Source organism: Schistocerca nitens, chromosome 4 (assembly GCF_023898315.1).
Source record: "Schistocerca nitens isolate TAMUIC-IGC-003100 chromosome 4, iqSchNite1.1, whole genome shotgun sequence".
Taxonomy (NCBI): domain Eukaryota; kingdom Metazoa; phylum Arthropoda; class Insecta; order Orthoptera; family Acrididae; genus Schistocerca; species Schistocerca nitens.
In genome coordinates, this window is record NC_064617.1 from 228326146 (window position 1) to 228344659 (window position 18514).

General features: G+C 46.8%; 1 protein-coding gene across 1 annotated transcript; it reads right to left on the minus strand.

The window, feature by feature from the left end:
• Positions 1-7158: 7158 nt before the first annotated feature.
• Positions 7159-8601, minus strand: LOC126252228 (uncharacterized). Its single transcript, XM_049953100.1, has 2 exons — positions 8554-8601; positions 7159-7545 (listed from the first exon to the last, which is right to left on the minus strand). Exons 1-2 carry the CDS (start codon positions 8599-8601, stop codon positions 7159-7161), a joined length of 435 nt encoding a protein of 144 aa, XP_049809057.1.
• Positions 8602-18514: the final 9913 nt, after the last annotated feature.

Consider the following 18514-nt stretch of genomic DNA (forward strand, 5'->3'; position numbering starts at 1 on the left):
AGTTTTACGTGAGCCGCGGGGCACTAAATTTCTAATACCGCAAGTAGATAAGGCGGTAGCAGGAAGCTGCGGTTAGTGATAACCGCTGGCTAAGTAGTGTCAGACGTGTATATTTCTATTGTCTATTGTCAAACCTTAATTTATGAAAGATGTTTATACTTTATTAATAGGATTAAGTAGGAATAATTATCGACGCTCAAGTCGCCGAAGTGGCGTCCAATCGAAGGACTTGCACCAGGCGAGCGGTCTACCCGACAGGAGGCTCTCGTCACACGACATTATAATAATATTTGTCATGTTGGAAATAATTGTGGTAGCAGGGAATGTCTGCACCAAAGTATTGTTGGCAAGAGAGACCACACACTGATATAATTTTAAAAATGGCGTATGGATACATTTCAAGAAAAGGGCGGGAAAGACCGCGCATTGATACATTTTGTATTGGTAACAGGGATTCTCTGCACCAAAAAGCATTGTTGGCATTAGAGACAGCACTTTAGCGTTCGTAGGAAGTCAGTAGTAAGCGAGAAGTGAAGCGAGTCGGTAGCAGGTCTGAAGCGAGAGGTTGAGAGGAGCGGTGTGCCTGCCTGCCACCAGCTATGATTTACAAGAGATTATAAAAGGATGTACAGAGACATCAGGTAACTATTATCATAAGAGGAACTAATATTATTGAATTATTTTTTTGAGAAACTCAAGACTACTAAAGGTATGTTTGTGCAATGCTAGTTGTAAGATTATTGTAAAAAGTAAGTCCATTTGGACGTTTGTAAAATCATTTCATTCAGAATATAATTAATTTTTGCCAGCAGTATTGCATTACTGATTATAATCCATCCCAAAAACCATCAACGTATAGCTTTGCAAAATTTTTTTCTTATGAAGAAAAAGTTTAACTATGAATTACGTAACTTCAGTCAAATTAATTAAAGAATAACGTCAGCTTTGCTATTAAAGAATAACGTCAGTTTTCGTAATAAATACAGCCAATTATTTTGACAGCCCACCAGCAGCTAATATAGTGAAACAGAGTAAGTATATTCATGTCGCAGTTCGATGTAGCAGTCAGATGGTGATCCAGTAACGGTAAAAAAGGTAAGGAACAGTTTTGGGTTATTGCAGGTAACGTCTGAGGGCCACAACGACGACACATTCTATGTTTCGTCGAAATAATCAGGAAATTACTTTTAATAAGCAGCATTTAAATTTGTATGCGAAGATTGAGAAGGAGAATTAATTTCAAAGTGAAGATTTCATTTGTTATTATTAAGAAAGAGATATAAATCCTAAGGGAAGGTTTCATAGGTGATTGTAGAAGGGAAGGTTGACTAAGAAAAGAGATATAGAGGAGCCGGGAAGGTTTCAGTAGTTTATCTGGAAAAATAGCGTCAGTCGTTGTGCAGCTGCGCGTGCAACAGCATTGGACGGCGAACAGAGAGGCCAGGGTACAAGAGGCGATACAAACGTTCTCGCCAGACGGTCTATAAGGCCATCGACAATACAGAAGTTACCACTGGCAGTAATGTTGCAGCGCACGTTGTTCAGCAAGGACCGTCCGTGTTTTGCAGATGCGTTATCAACTTTACACTGGAGAAAAGTGATAGAGCTATTGTGCAATATTCTGGAGATACAGTGAAGGACGTTGCAGGACTGGAGGCTTTTAGTAGCAGAGATATAACTGCTTATCGCATCTTTCAAGTAAACGAGGTGTAAAAGCGAGACATTAGACGGTCCTATTTCACGTCAAATATGCCGCTTGTTGTTAGAACCAGGAACGATCGGAAAATGAGTGTGAGTTCGTCGCTGTGCTTTTTAAAGGCCAAGGAAACTGCGCGAAAAAGAAATTCACCGGTGGTCTTACCTTATATTGTTGTTGTTGTGGTCTTCTAGTCCAGAGACTGGTTTGATGCAGTACTCCATGCTACTCTATCCTTTGCAAGGTTCTTCATCTCCCAGTACCAACTGCAACCTACATCCTTTTGAATCTGTTTAGTGTATTCATCTCTTGGTCTCCCTCTACGATTTTTACCCTCCACGCTGCCCTCCAATATTAAATTGGTGATCCCTTGATGCCTCAGAATATGCCCTACCAAACGATCCCTTCTTCTAGTCATGTTGTACCACAAATTTCTCTTCTCTCCAATTCTTTTCAGTACCTCCTCATTAGTTATGTGATCTACCCGTCTAATCTTCAGCATACTTCTGTAGCACCACATTTCGAAAGCTTCTATTCTCTTCTTGTCTAAACTATTTATTGTCCATGTTTCACTTCCATACATGGCTACACTCCATACAAATACTTTCAGAAACGACTTCCTGACACTTAAATCTATACTAGAAGTTAACAAATTTCTCTTCTTCAGAAATGATTTCCTTGCCGTTGCCATTCTACATTTTATATCCTCTCTACTTCGACCATCATCATTTATTTTGCTCCCCAAATAGCAAACCTCATTTACTACTTTAAGCGTCTCATTTCCTAATCTAGTTTCCGCAGCATCACCCGATTTAATTCGACTACATTCTATTATTCTCGTTTTGCTTTTGTTGATGTTCATCTTATATCGTCCTTTCAAGACCATGTCCATTCCGTTCAGGTCCTTTGCTGTTCCAGGTCCATTGCTGTCTCTGACAGAATTACAATGTGATCGGCGAACCTCAAAGTTTTTATTTATTCTATGTGGATTTTAATTCCTACTCCAAATTTTTCTTTTGTTTCCTTTATTGCTTGCTCAATATACAGATTGAATAACATCGGGGAGAGACTACAACCCTGTCTCACTCCCTTCCCAACCACTGGTTTCTTTTCATGTCCCTCGACTGTTATAACTGCCATCTGGTTTCCGTACAAATTGTAAATAGCTAGTATAGCCTAACGTGTTCCAATATTTCTACGGAATCGAAACTGATCTTCCCCGAGGTCGGCTTGTACCAGTTTTTCCATTCGTCTGTAAAGAATTCGTGTTATTATTTTGCAGCAGTGGCTTATTAAACAGATAGTTCGGTAATTTTCACATCTGTCAACACCTGCTTTCTTTGGGATTGCAATTATTATATTCTTCTTGAAGTCTGAGGGTATTTCTCCTGTCTCATACATCTTGCTCACCAGTGGCTCTCCCAAGATCTTCAGTACTTCTAATGGAATGTTGTCTACTCACGCGGCCTTGTTTCGACTCAGGTCTTTCAGTGCTCTGTCAAACTCTTCACGCACTATCATATCTCCCATTTCATCTTCATCTACATTCTCTTCCATTTCTATAACATTGTCCTTAACAACATCGCCCTTGTATGGACCCTCTATATACTCCTTCCACCTTTCTGCTTTCCCTTCTTTGCTTAGAACTGGGTTTCCATCTGAGCTCTTGATATTCGTGCAACTGGTTCTCTTAACTTTTTATTTTCCAGTAGGCAGTATCTATCTTACCCCTAGTGAGGTAAGCCTCTACATCCTTACATTTGTCCTCTAGCCATCCCTGCTTAGCAATTTTGCACATCCTGTCGATCTAATTTTGAGACGTTTGTATTCCTTTTACCTTTTACTATAGAAACTGAAATAAAGTACCTGTCATTTCCTAATGTACCGTGAATTTCTTTTTTTTTTTTTTTTTTTAGAAAAAGACAAAAACAAGGAAACTAAATACACGTTGATCTTGTCATATTGGCTCGCGGCTCTGTACGTGTGTAGAGGAAAGTAAGGGAGAGTTAAATGAAATTATCTGTCTGATTGATTTTTTATTAGTTTAACAATCGTAGCAAAGTGTGTGTGAAGACGGCTGCCGTCAGGGCTTCTTGATCGGCACGAAGCCGGGCGGCAGGTCGTAGTGGACGGGCTCGGGGGGGCCACTCTTCTGTGCGCACACGCTGAACTCGGCGATCTTGCAGCAGACGTGGTCGGCGGCGCACTGGCGGCTGGTGTGGCAAATCCGCCGGAACGCCTCCGTCGGCACGACCACCGTGGGAGGACAGCGCGGCACGTGCTCTGCAACACACGCGAGCTGCGTTGACCGATGGAGTACACTAGTCCTAGGTACGAAAACGTATCAGAGACACACTGCGATCTACACTACTGGCCATTAAAATCGCCACACCAAGAAGAAATGCAGATGATAAACGGGTATTCATTGGACAAATATATTATACTAGAACTGACATGTGATTACATTTTCAAGCAATTTCGGTGCATAGATCCTGAGAAATCAGTACTCAGAACAACCACCTCTGGCCGTAATAATGGCCTTCTTACGCCTGTGCATTGAGTCAAACAGAGCTTGGATGACGTGTACAGGTACAGCTGCCCATGCAGCTTCAACACGATACCACAGTTCATCAAGAGTAGTGACTAGCGTATTGTGACGAGCCAGTTGCTCGGCCACCATTGACCAGATCTGGAGAATGTGCTGGCCAGGGCAGCAGTCGAACATTTCCTGTATCCAGAAAGAACCGTTCGGGACCTGCAACATGCGGTCGTGCATTATCGTGCTGAAATGTAGGGTTTCGCAGGGATCGAATGAAGGGTACAGCCACGGGTCGAAACACAACTAAAATGTAACGTCCACTGTTCAAAGTGCCGTCAATGCGAACAAGAGGTGACCGAGACGTGTAACCAATGGCACCCCATACCATGACGCCAGGTGATACGCCAGTATGGCGATGACGAATACACGCTTGCAATGTGCGTTTACCGCGATGTCACCAAACACGGATGCGACCATCATGATTTTGTAAACAGAACCTGGACTCATCAGAAAAAATGACGTTTTGCCATTCGTGCACCCACGTTCGTCGTTGAGTACACCATCGCAGGCGCTCCTGTCTGTGACGCGGCGTCATGGGTAACCGCAGCCATGGTCTCCGAGCTGATAGTCCATGCTGCTGCAAACGTCGTCGAACTGTTCGTACAGATGGTTGTTGTTGTGCAAACGTCCCCATCTATTGACTCAGGGATCGAGACGTGGCTGCACGATCCGTTACAGCCATGAGGATAAGATGGCTGTCATCTCGACTGCTAGTGATACGAGGCCGTTGAGATGCAGCACGGCGTTCCGTATTACCCTTCTGAACCCACCGATTTCATATTTTGCAACAGTCATTGGATCTCGACCAAAGCGAGCAGCCATGTCGCGATACGATAAACCGCAGTCACGATAGGCTACAATCCGACCTTTATCAAAGTCGGTAACTTGATGGTAAGCATTTCTCCTCGTTACACGAGGCATCACACCAACTTTTCACCACGCAACGCCGGTCACCTAGTGTTTGTGTATGAAAAATCGGTTGGACACTTTCCTCATGTCAGCACGTTGTAGGTGTCGCCACCGGCGCCAACCTTGTGTGAATGATGTGAAAAGCTAATCATTTGCATATCACAGCATCTTCTTCATGTCGGTTAAATTTCGCGGCAGTAGCACGTCATCTTCGTGGTGTAGCAATTTTGATGGCAAATTCTGTACTACATACTTGGATACGCAAATAATCAGCATTTCAGCCATACCGCGAAAAGACTGGATATGGATGGGCGGATGTAAAACCGTTGCGTGGTATACAGCATCGTCACCTGTGCTTGTTCTCAAGATTGTTCTGTTATTGTGGATTCTTCATCAGGTTTCAGCTGATTTTCAGATGAAGTTCTTGACTTTTTGAAGACTATTCCAGCACCAGTGTAATTAAATTCATGACCTCTCGAAAATGTGTATCATTCAGTGATAAAATCGGTTTTACTCTCGTCCTCCATAGCGCCTTTAGATCGAGATTTAAGAAGCAAAAGGTTTATACTATTTATTAGCTAAGTACCTGTCATTGCCTGTGTTCGTATTTATGACGGTCTTCTATTAGTCCACCTGCTCCTTCACCTTTTCTCTGTCTCCTCCTCTACCCTTCTCAGCCCATCTCCTCCCTCTCTGCGTCCACCTCCTCCACACCCCAGTCTCTTTCCACCTCCTCCACACCCCAGTCTCTTTCCACCTCCTCCACACCCCATCCTCTGTCTACCTTCTCCACCCCTCACTTTCTGTCCACCTCCTCCACCACCCCCTTTCTATATCCAACTTTTCCACTTCCACACTCTGTGCACCTCCTCCACTCAACAGTCGACTTCTTCCACCACCACTCTCTGCCACCTCTTCCAGTCCTCACACTCTGCCCACCTCCTCAACTGCTCACCTCCACTCCTCACTCTCTTGGGTTGTTTGGGGGAAGAGACCAAACAGCGAGGTCATCGCTCTCATCGGATTAGGGAAGGATGGGGAAGGAAGTCGGCCTTGCACTTTCGAAGGAACCATCATGGCATTTGCCTGGAGTGATTTAGGGAAATCACGGAAAACCTAAATCATGATGGCCGGACAGGGGATTGAACCGTCGTCCTCACGAATGCATGTCGAGTGTGCTAACCACTGCGCCACCTCGCTCGGTCCCTCACTCTCTGTCCACCTCCTCCACCCCCCCCATTCTATGCCCATCTCCTCCACCACCACCCCCTTTCAACCTCAACACTCTGTGCAGCACCTCTACTCCACATTCTGACAACAACTTCCACACCCACTCTCTGCCACCTCCTATACTGCTCCCACTATGCCCACCTCATCCACTCCTCACTCTCTGTCCACATACTCACTCTTCACACTCTCCTCACCTCCTCCACTCCTCACACTCTGTTCACCTCCACTCCTCACACTCTCCCCACCTTCTCCACTCCTCACACTCTGCTCACCTCCTCCACTCCTCACACTCTGCTCACCTCCTCCAATACTCACACTCTGAACAACCCCTCCTCACACTCTGCCCACCTCCACCACTCCTCACACTTTGCCCACCTCCTCCACTCCTCACTCTCTTTCCACCTCCTCCACTCCTCACACTCTGCTCACCTCCTCCAATCCTCACACTCTGTTCACCTCCTCGAATCCTCACTCTCCATCCATCTCCACCACCAGCGCCCCCTTTCCCCATCCAAACTCTGTGCACCACCTCTACTCCACATACTGACCACTTCCTCCACCCCCACTCTCTGCCACCTCCTCCACTCCTCACACTCTGCCCACATCTTCCACTCCTCACACTCTGCTCACCTCCTCCAATTCTATCTGTCCACCTCCTCCACTCCTCACACTCTCTTCACCTCCTCCACTACTCACACTCTGCTCACCACTCCTCACACTCTGCTCACCTCCTCCACACCTCACACTGCCCATCTCCACCACTCCTCACACTCTGCCCACCTCCTCCACCCCTCACTCTCTGTCCACCTCCTCCACTCCTCACTCTCTGCTCACCTCCTCCACACCTCACATTCTGTTCACCGCCTTGAATCCTCACTCTCTGTCCATCTCCTCCACCAGCACCCCCTTTCCACCTCCACACTCTGTGCACCACCTCTACTCCACATTCTGACCACTTCTTCCACCCCCACCCTCTGCCACCTCCTCCATTCCTCACCCTCTGCCCAACTCTTCCACTCCTCACACTTTGCTCACCTCCAACACCCCTCACTCTTTGCCCACCTCCGCCAACACCCACTCTCTGTCCATCTCCTCCACCACCACCCCCTTTCTATATCCAACTTCTCTACCTCCATACTCTGTGCATCTCCTCCACTCCACATTCTGTCCACTTCTTCCACACACACCCTCTGCCACCTTCTCGACTCCTCGCACTCTGCCCACCTCCTCCTCACACTCTGCCCACCTCCTCCACCCCTCACACACTGCTCACCTACTCGACTTCTCACTCTCTGTCCATCTCCTCCAACACCACCACCTTTCCACCTCCACACTCTGTGCACCAACTCTACTCCACATTCTGACTGTTTCTTCCACCCCCACTCTCTGCCACCTCCTCCACTCCTCACTCTCTGTCCACCTCCTCCACTCCTCACACTCTGCTCACCTCCTCCACTCCTCACACTCTGCCCACCTCCTCCAATCCTGACACTGTGCTCACCTCCTCCACTCCTCACAGTCTGCTCACCTCCTCCACACCTCACACTCTGCTCACCTCCTCCACACCTCACACTCTGCCCACCTCCTACACTTCTCACCCTCTGTCCACCTCCTCCACTCCTCACACTCTGCTCACCTCCTCCTCTCCTCTCTGTTCACCTACTCGAATCCTCACTCTCTGTCCATCTCTTCGCCCAGCAACCCCTTTCCACCTCCAAACTCTGTGCACCGCCTCTACTCCACATTCTGACCAATTCTTCCACCCCCACTCTCAGCCACCTCCACCACTCCTCACACTCTGCCCACCACTTCTACTCCCCCCACTCTGAACACCTCCTCCACTCCTCACTCTCTGTCCCCCTCCTCCATTCCTCACACTCACCTCCTCCACTCCTCACTCTCTGTCCATCTCGTCTAGCACCCACTCTCTGTCTATTTCCTCCACCACCACCCCCTTTCTATATCCAACTTCTCTACTTCCAAACCACGTGAACCTCCTCCACTCCACATTCTGTCCACTTTTCCACTCTAACCCTCTGCCACCTCCTATACTCCTCACACTCTGGTCACCTCCTCCTCACACACTGCCCACCTCCTCCACCTCTCACACTCTGCTCACCTCCACGATTCCACACTCTCTGTCCATCTCCTCCACCACCACCCCCATTCCTCCTCCTACACTCTATGCACCACATTTACTCCACATTCTGACCACTTCTTCCACCCCCACTCTCTGCCACCTCCTCCACTCGCCACTCTCTGTCCACCTCCTCCGCCACCCACTCTCCGTCCATCTCCTCCACCACCACCCCATTTCTATATTCAACTTTTCTACCTCCACGCTCTGTGCACCGCCTCCACTCCACATTCTGTCCACTTATTCCACCCTCACCTTCTGCCACCTCCTCTTCTCCCCACACTCTGCCCACCTCCTCCATTCCTCACATTAACCTCCTCCACACCTCACGCTCTGTCGACCACCTCCACGACCCACTCTCATTTCGTCTCCTCCACCACCATCCCCATTCTATATCCAACATTCCACCTCCACACTCTGTGCACCTCATCCACTCCTTATTCTGTTCACTTCTTTCACCCCCACTCTGCCACATCCACCACTCCTCACACACTGCCCTCCTCTTTCATTCCTCACTGTCCACCTCCTTCACTCCTCACACTCTGCTCAAGTCCTCCACTCCTCACACTCTGCTCACCTCCTCCACCCCTCACTCTCTGTCCACGTCCTCCAAGACCCACTCTCATTCCACCACCATCCCTTTTCTATATCCAACATTCCACCTCCACACTCTGTGCATCTCCTCCACTTCACATTCGGTCTACTTCTTCCAACCCCACTCTGCCACCTCCTCCACTCATCACACTCTGCTCACCTCCTCCACTCCTAACACTCTGCCCACCTCCTCCACTCCTCACACTCTGCTCACCTCCTACACTCCTCTCTCTCTGTCCACCTCCTCTACTCCTCACTCTCTGTCCACCACCTCCACTCCTCACACTCTGCTCACCTCCTCCACTCCTCACAATCTGAACACCTCCTCCATTCCTCACACTCTGCTCACCTCCCCCACTTCTCACAGTCTGCTCACCACCCCCACTCCTCACACTCTGCTCACCTCTTCCACTCCTCACACTCTGCCCACCTCCTCGCCTCCTCACACTATGCTCTCCTCCTACACTCCTCACACTCTGCTCCACTCCTCACACTATGAACACCTCCTCCACTCCTCACTCTCTGTCGACCTCCTCCACTCCTCACACTCTGTTCACCTCCTCCACTCCTCACACTCAGCTCACCTCCTCCACTCCTCACTCTCTGTCCACCTCCTCCACTCCACACACTCTGGTCACGTCCTCAACTCCTCACACTCTGCTCACCTCCTCCACGCTTCGCACTCTGCTCACATCCTCTACTCCTTACAATGCGAACACCTCCTCCACACCTCACACTCTGCCCACCTCCTCCTAACTCTCTGTCCACCTCCTCTACTCCTCACACTCTGCTCTTCTCCTCCACTCCTCACACACTGCTCACGTCCTCACACTCTGCCCACCTCCTCCACTTCTCACAGTCTGCCCACCTCCTCCATTCCTCACACTAACCTCCTCCACTCCTCACTCTCTGACCAACTCCTACACTCCTCACACCCTGCTCACTTCCTCCACTCCTCACACTATGTTCACCTCCTCGAATCCTCACTCTCAGTCCATCTCCTCCACCAGCACCCCCTTTCCACCTCCACATTCTGTGCACCACCTCTACTCCACATTCTGACCACTTCTTCCACCCCCAGTCTCATCCACCTCCTCCACTCCTCACACTCTGCCCACCTCTTCCACTCCTCACACTCTACTCACCTCCTCCACTCCTCACTCTGTGTCCACCTCCTCCACCTCCCACTCTCTGTCCATCTCCTCCACCACCACCCCTTTTCTATATCCAACTTTTCTACATCCACACTCTGTGCACCTCCTGCACTCCACATATTGTCCACTTCTCACATCCTCACCCTCTGCCACCTACTCCTCACCGTCTGTCCTCCTCCATTCCTCACACTCATCTCCTCAACTCCTCACTCACTGTCCACCTCCTACACTGGCCACTCTCTGTCCATCTCCTCCATCACCATCCCCTTTCTGTATCCAACATTCCACCTACACAATCTGTGCACCTCCTCCACTCCACATTCTGTCCACTTCTTCCACCCCCACTCTGCCCACCTCCTTCACTCTGCTCACCACCTCGACTCCTCACTCTCTGTCCATCTCCTCCACAATCTGTGCACCTCGTCCACCTCCTCCACTCCACATTCTGTCCACTTCTTCCACCCCCAATCTGCCACCTCCTCCACTCCTCACACTCTGCCCACCTCCTCCACTCCTCACACTCTGCCCACCTCCTCCACTCCTCACACTCTGCCCACCTCCTCAACTCCTCACACTCTGCTCACCTCCTCCACTCTTCACACTCTGCCCACCTCCTCCACTCCTCACACTCACCTCCTCCACTCCTCACTCTCTGTCCACCTCCTCCACCACCCACTCTCTGTCCATCTCCTCCACCACCATCCCCTTTCTATATCCACGATTCCACCTCCACACTCTGTGCACCTTCTCCACTCCACATTGTGGCCACCTCTTCCACCCACACTCTTCCACCTCACATTCTGCCCACCTCCTCGACTCCTCACACTCTGCTCACCTCCTCGACTCCTCACTCTCTACCTCCTCCACCCTCCATTTTCTGTCCAGCCTCTCCTGCCACTTTGTCTGTAGATTTGCTCTCCATCTCTCTCTGTCAATCTGCTCTTCCTCCCTCTCTCACTCCCTCATTCCATCAACTCCTCTATCTGCTGTATCCCCCTCTGTTTATCTCATCACCTCCCTTTATCCGTCAATGGCCTACCCCATCTCTGTCCTATGCCTCACCCGCCTCTTTATGCCCATCTCCTCCTGTACCATCTCTCTGTCCATCTCCTCCTCTTTCCTTTTTCTGTTCAACTCCTCTACCTGTCCATATTCTCCTCTCCCGTTTTCTTAACCACTTCCTCCTCTCCCTCACTCTGCTCATCTCCTCCTCTTCCCTGTCTCTGATGCTGCCACAGCATATCTTTCCAGACAATTAGTAATTTGAGTACCAAATTTGATTAAAATTGATCCAAGAGTTTAGGAGGAAGTACTTACCCTCGACTTTGTGAGCATATGCACTTGTGACATATTTCACATATATTTCATACAATTCATTAATATCTGTACACATACTTCATCTCTATCTCTAGTGAATTTCGTCCTGCTGTTTCGTTTTCACACTGTTTAATGTTCATGGCGTCACATCTCGTCCATAATGTGCTATATAGTGATATATTTTTTCCGACTCACAGAGTTATATCATTGTATACGTTCTCCTAATTTTTTTCTGAATACAGGTAGTACTAGATAAGTAATAAATGAAAACGTCATTCATGATGTGGCAGTTATCACGCATCTCCGTGTTCATAAAGTCAAATTTCTTGAACCATATGTCGTATAATCATATATTTTTGAAGGGACATACCGTGATATACGTGAATACTGTCTGCAAACTGTGTTGTGAATAGACTTAGTAATAAAGAATTAATAGATTAAAACGTTATGCCTAATGCGGCATGTTCACTGTATGTACAGTGAAAATGTAACTAGGGATTAACGTTTTTTCCTTCCATCATTTTGTTGGAGGTGACAGCAATAGAAAGTCTCCTAAGGGTTTGAAATTATGAGTAAAGATTTAGAAAGCCACCAAGTGCTCTCATTCTCAAATAACGGATGAATGTAATCTGGCGTCGTGAGCTACGATACTTATTCACCCCCACAATCACCCCTTTGAGAGGGAAATGCTTCTTAGGCCACAGTGGTTCTTGCCGGATAGTAGGTGATATGTGTATGAAGTTTGGTTGAAATCGAACCAGTGGTGTAGGAGGACATGTAGAACTTACATAAATATGCACATCCATTCTTATGTATGAATTAAAATCCTTCAAAAATGCCTGTCCAAAATAGACGTGGATTAAAGATAATAAAATAGAAGAAAGTGCGAATAAAATTAAAGAAACAGCTGTTCTAACTCTCAATCCACCAGCAACACATCAGATGGCACCCCTGTCTTGGGAATCGCTGTATATCTGTGTTAAGAAGCCATGCCTCCCAAATTTCTCGCTCCCCCCACCCCCCTCCAACCCTTTCCCAGTACGTGTCCCTCAGAGGGCCAAACTGCATTAGCAGAGATGTGCCAAAGTAGCTCGTACCGATAAACATACAAGTCTGCTACAGGTAACAAACACTTCTTAAGAGTTCTGATAAATTTTATCTCACAAGGGGCAACAGACAAATGAAAACAAGACAGATAGAAACTGTTTATTGTTTCAAGCATAGTCATCGTAACTGTTAATACATTTCCCTATTGCGAGACAAGATGTGCAATACATTCATGGAAAAATGTTTGCTGTTGTATGAGAACCATGGTTTAACCCAGACGAGAGCCTCTTCATCCGTAGCAAATCGACGGCCACAGATGTCTTTCTTCAGGTCACCAAAAATATGGTAGCGGCATATTTTGTATGCAGGATGTGTAAGGGCTTCCCAGCGAAACTTCTGCCAAGCAAACAAAACAAATTGGAAATACGTGGGCGGTATATACTCTGCAAGCTACTATGCAGTGCGTTGAAAAGAATACTTCGTGGAAGTCTTACAGATTTTCTGTCCTATTCCCATCGCATGTGAATCGAAGAAGAAATGATTATCTACATGCTTATACTTATTATCTTGTTCTCATTGTTCCTAAGCGAGATGTACTACTTAGACTACAGAACTGTCGCTTATTTCAGTTAGAACACTGATTCTACAAATTTACCGATCTGTATTTAGAGAGGCGATTCCTCTTCTCCCAAAGATTTCCGTTTAATTTCTCTCGTCACCTTTGTCACATGTTACGATCGCAGTAGCGCTATTGAATTTGTTTGATGTCTGCTACCAAGCCCATTTCATAAGGGCTCCAAATGTTTCAGCAGTACTCTCAAGCAAGCATTGTCTGTGGTTTTCTTTACAGGTGCACTGCATGTGTCCACATCAGTTGCAGCAAACCTGTCTCCCCTACTACTGGCGTTACATTGTCGTCGTCCCCTCATGTCGTCCTTCAGTCTCTTCTCTCCTTTGTCTTTTCACACACGAAGCTAGCCATTTTCTCCTTTCAATAGTCTCGGGTACTCCAGTCGAAAGCTGTCCTCATCCATTAGTGAACGATGAAGTTGACCGTCCCCTTTGAATTCTTCTTGGGGTCCACTTTAACAGATTCTTAGGCCAACTATCATTGCTCTTTCTTTTAATATGCCATAGCCGCTGCAGGTATTTATTTTCCAGTCTCCTCGTTATGGAATGTGTCACTTTCTTTTTTCCCATGTTTCTGATGCTTTGATCTGTCTTTCCGGGTGATCTGCAGGCACCCTCATATACACTCTTCAAAAGAATTACGTGAGCACATGTATCAACAGCCGGTATGTCAAATCTATTTTGAGAGAGGCAGTACTTTTGGCTTAAGATCTTCGCTTTCAGCGTAGGCAACAATTAAAATCATTTGCCCTCTACTGAATGTGTTGTGCATTGCTGTGTCAGATGACTCTCCAGAACACAGTGATTACCCGTATCCCAATGTTTTCTAGTGAGATACAAAGATAGCAGTTATCGTTTGTGAACGTTGTATTCAACCAGCCACATGCAATGAGACATCGTAATGTAGCTCAAGTAGCAGCAGCGGTGTGTTTGATCCAAAGAAGGTGGGCTTTCGGTCGTGTTGCTGTATATGTCAATGCCTCTCGATGTGTCATCCAGACGCGTTACAGGAAGAAAGGTCAGCATAGAGGGCGAGTTTGACAAGGTCGTCGACTCTTTAAAACCCCAACAGAAGACCGATATCTAGCCGTCTCTACGTTGCGGCGTCGTACGGCTATCACCAGAGCAAAGAAGAAGATCTCAGGAGGATCGCTGGAGCTACTGTGTCCGACTGTGTCAGACTGTAATGAAGAGTTACGACAAAGGACGTTACAGCTCCGACATCCTGTTCGAGAAACCCGCTTTACACAACATCTTTCGACTCGCCTTCATTTCAGCCGCTCCCATATCAACTGGCAGATTCGTCACTAGCGAAAGACGTTATTCACAGACGACTCCTGATACCCTCTCACGCAAGGTGACGGCCGTGCTCATGAGCGGTATTTGCCAAATATTGTCCAGGAAATCGACAGATTTTCAAGTTATTGTGATGTTGTGGAGAGGCTTCATCTTTGACAGCCATAAGGATCTTGTCGTTGTCCATGGACACTTTATCGTTAGGCAGTACATCGAACAGATCCTGTTAGACCATGTGGTGGCTGTTGCATATGGTGACAGCCCTGAATTCCTTGTAATGCCAGGACTCATGTAGTGGATGTCAGCATGATTGTCTTGCGAAGCCTGGACATTGAAGTAATGGAATGGCCGGTGCTGAGTCCCAAACTAAACCCTGTTGTGCATATATGGGACATGATTGACAGAAGCATTCGTAGTCGTCCTGTTCCACCACAGACTCAAACAATTCTCGTGGGCTCTCATTGAAGAATGGGAACGGATACCATAGGGAGACCTCCGTTGACATACAAACAATCATTTAGCTCATCATCCTGGGTACTTTTCATTGGACTTTCAGAGCTTCCGTAATGTGTGTACCCTTCGTGAGATGCCACGTTGGTGTCAGGGAGTTGCTGTGTCGTCTCGTTGCCGCTGTAGGCTTGTCCCATGGGAAGCAAGGAGAGGATGTTGCTGGAGGCCGGTATCCTCTTTCTATAACACAACTACATGCATTGAAATCTGGTTTCGCAGGACAGAGCGGATCAGGTTATGCTTGTGTAAAGGGGCCAAAATGAGTTACTGTCAGTTGGACAAAATACACAAACTTTATTTTCCTAAAAATACTTAATCACATATGCCCTTAAAAGGATTCAAAACAATACCGCTGAAAGCCAGAACACAAGTTATTACAATTGCTTTAAGGAATACTCGCAACTGAAGGACTTACTTGAAAAAAAAAAATTTTACATAAATACATGGTTGAAGGCCACACACTTAACGTAGAACAACTCAAGGCCTCAGACCTGTATAATAATAATAATAATAATTTCAGATAGAGAAGAAAATTTTAAAAGATTTTAAACAAGTGAATTTTCAAATTCTAATTTGAGACGGCTGAGGGCCTTGTCTTAAAATATCTCACGTAAAAGCTCGCATGAAGGTCACATACTGAACATAGAAGTATTGGAGGCTTGAGACCTGAATAACAAAGATTTACAATACAGCAAAATCCCCTTTTTTTAAAATAAGTTTTAAACAAATCAATGTTGAAGCCTTAATTTAAATCGGCTGAAGGCCTTATTTTAAAATTGAAACAAACTAAATTAATAGATGGCTCAAGGTCTCGCACAGTACTTAAGACTAAAAGAAAATCACAATCTAAAAGCAACAGAACAAGGTGCTCAGAAGCGTTCCAAGGGTGGTCCTGAGGAGGTAACTCTAACATAAGGGACAGGCAGCAAAACGTAAGGCTAAATAATCGTATGGCAACCCGACCCAGGGACGGCTGATGGCCCGACCAACAAGCTAATCGATTCCCTACCGCCCGACCAGTGGCACGACAACGGAAAATATCAGCGATAACGAAGATACCAGCGGCACTATGTCTGGAAAATTGCCATACAAAATAGTCAAGGCACAACAACCACTCAAAAATATGAACAACGCCAATGCCGCCGAACTACACGCCGTGACAGACAGCATCAACACGGCGAGGAAAAACATACTGCTGGAAAACTACTAACGACCAGAGCAGGCTAATGGAACGTTTTAACAGTGGATTTATTTTCAAAGACTATTCTTAAAAAAATTATTTTATTTACTAGCGATTCATCAAGAACATTAACACATTTAATCACACTATGTGAGGGTGGAAGTAGTTGCCAGGGAGTAACTGATGAAATCATAATCAAATTGCTTTTAACAAATGGGAATTTACTCCTAAAAGCGTTTTTTTAAGAAACAGTTTTAAAATTATAATCAGAAAGCACCTTCTAAATATCAAGTTACAATTTATTAGAGGCAGAAAGTAACAAATTTTTGACTATATGAGCTTTCGGGCTGAGAACCTTGCCGCTCCCTTTTGACACGGCCATAGTCACGACCGCTCACAACAACCTCTGAAAGACTACACTGGTGCAAATCTGCAACAAACCAGATTACTTTAAACTATAGGTTTTAGCAATTCACACAAGCACACAAACTATGCACCCTGTAAAAGGGATGGAAATTGTACAAAACACTAAAATTAAAAGATTAACTTGCCACCGAAGGTGCAACTTGATTTTAACTTCTAAGAAAAGTCTTACAGTGAAAGGGTGGCAACTTTATATACTAAAATGACCATTTAAATAAAAGCCCATGAAATGGAATCTTATATAACATTATACAAGTTTGGCGAAACGAGTTAACATGCTCTACAGTACACATATATCGCCTCTCAAGATGATAGGTAAGATAAAAACATATTTCAGGAATTAGGCCGTTACACTCCAAGCAATAAATTCGTTAAGACACTGAATTCGACAAAAATGACGAGGTAGCTACTAACGTACACAGATTGATAGGGAGATTACCGAACAACTCGAACCACAGGTTGCTCTAACCCGCCCCTACTCCACAAGGGAAAAACGGACCACTCAGTTCATAAATAACCACCTTGCCGCGGGTGGGCAAATGGAGAAGAATGGTGGGATGACCGCAAAACAAAGTGTCTGGTGACCTCACCAAGAAAACAAGTAGAATTTAACAAGTAAATGAAACAACATATCACCAATCACTTAACTTCTAATAAACTGCGATTTCTAGAGAAGAACAGGCGCAGCACCCCCGAATCGCTCTCCCGAACCGTCCGCTGCCAGCCGCTTCAACGGACGCAGGAAGGCGCGCCGATCTCGCGTCTCACGGCGTCGCCGCTCGCACCGGCCAGACCGATGTCTTGGGTTAACTCGTATTGCTCTCGTGTCGGCCGCGAAGCCACTACCCCTCGCTATACGGCACGGCCCACTGGACTGACGTCGCGACCTCACATGCGCCGACGCTCACGGTGGACAAATCATCTTGTGTCTCAGTGCGCGACCGACCAACCGATCGATGAAACCGCCAATTATTGCCTGAGCAACTCGAGCAGACTGGCGGCCTAACGCGCAGACTCAGATGCAGGAACTAAGCCCCGACCGGGCGACCAGTCGCTGAGTTCTCTTACTGGCGGAGTGGAAAGACTCTCATTTATCCGACTTTAAAGATTGATCCGAACGAAAGACATACTAGCACTCCGGACGACCGACAGACACGAACTGCCTCACAAATTAGGACGAGAGACAGACTAACAAGCTGGGGACGAGAGACTGACCCAACACTAACTCCAGACTCACCCAGACTGACCAAGTGGCGAGCTCATAGCGCCCCTTAAATGCACATCAACAGGCAACCTTTCCCCTTTCCCACCAGTGGGATACAGCAAAGCTGCGATTGCCACAGCGGCGCCACCGCCAGAAATGGAGGGTGACTGCTTCACACAACGCGCTGCGGCGCGCTCTTCAGAACAGCAATTTTTACCACGGCTCAACGTTAACAGCCACAAGGCAGAAAATACCGCTGGTGCACTTCACTAATAAGTAACAACCAATTCAATAGTTAAACACTATACAGCAAACGGCTGCAAAATTTCGCCAACTCCAAAACAATATACATTGCTGCTTGTGGGTAATGGCCTAGGAAGCAACAACTGGCAATGAATGAAGAGATGTCACAGCAGTTGAAGTTTCATAAAAAGCTAATTGACCACTCCAGTGGGCAGATTCAGTGGTCAACCAACTTTTTAGCTCTCGCAGCTTGCGCCTCAAAATCCAACTGCGCGTGCACGTCACCAGCTGCCCCGGCCTGACCTCGCACTGTAGAGGCTTCCACACTGCTCTGTACCAACCGAC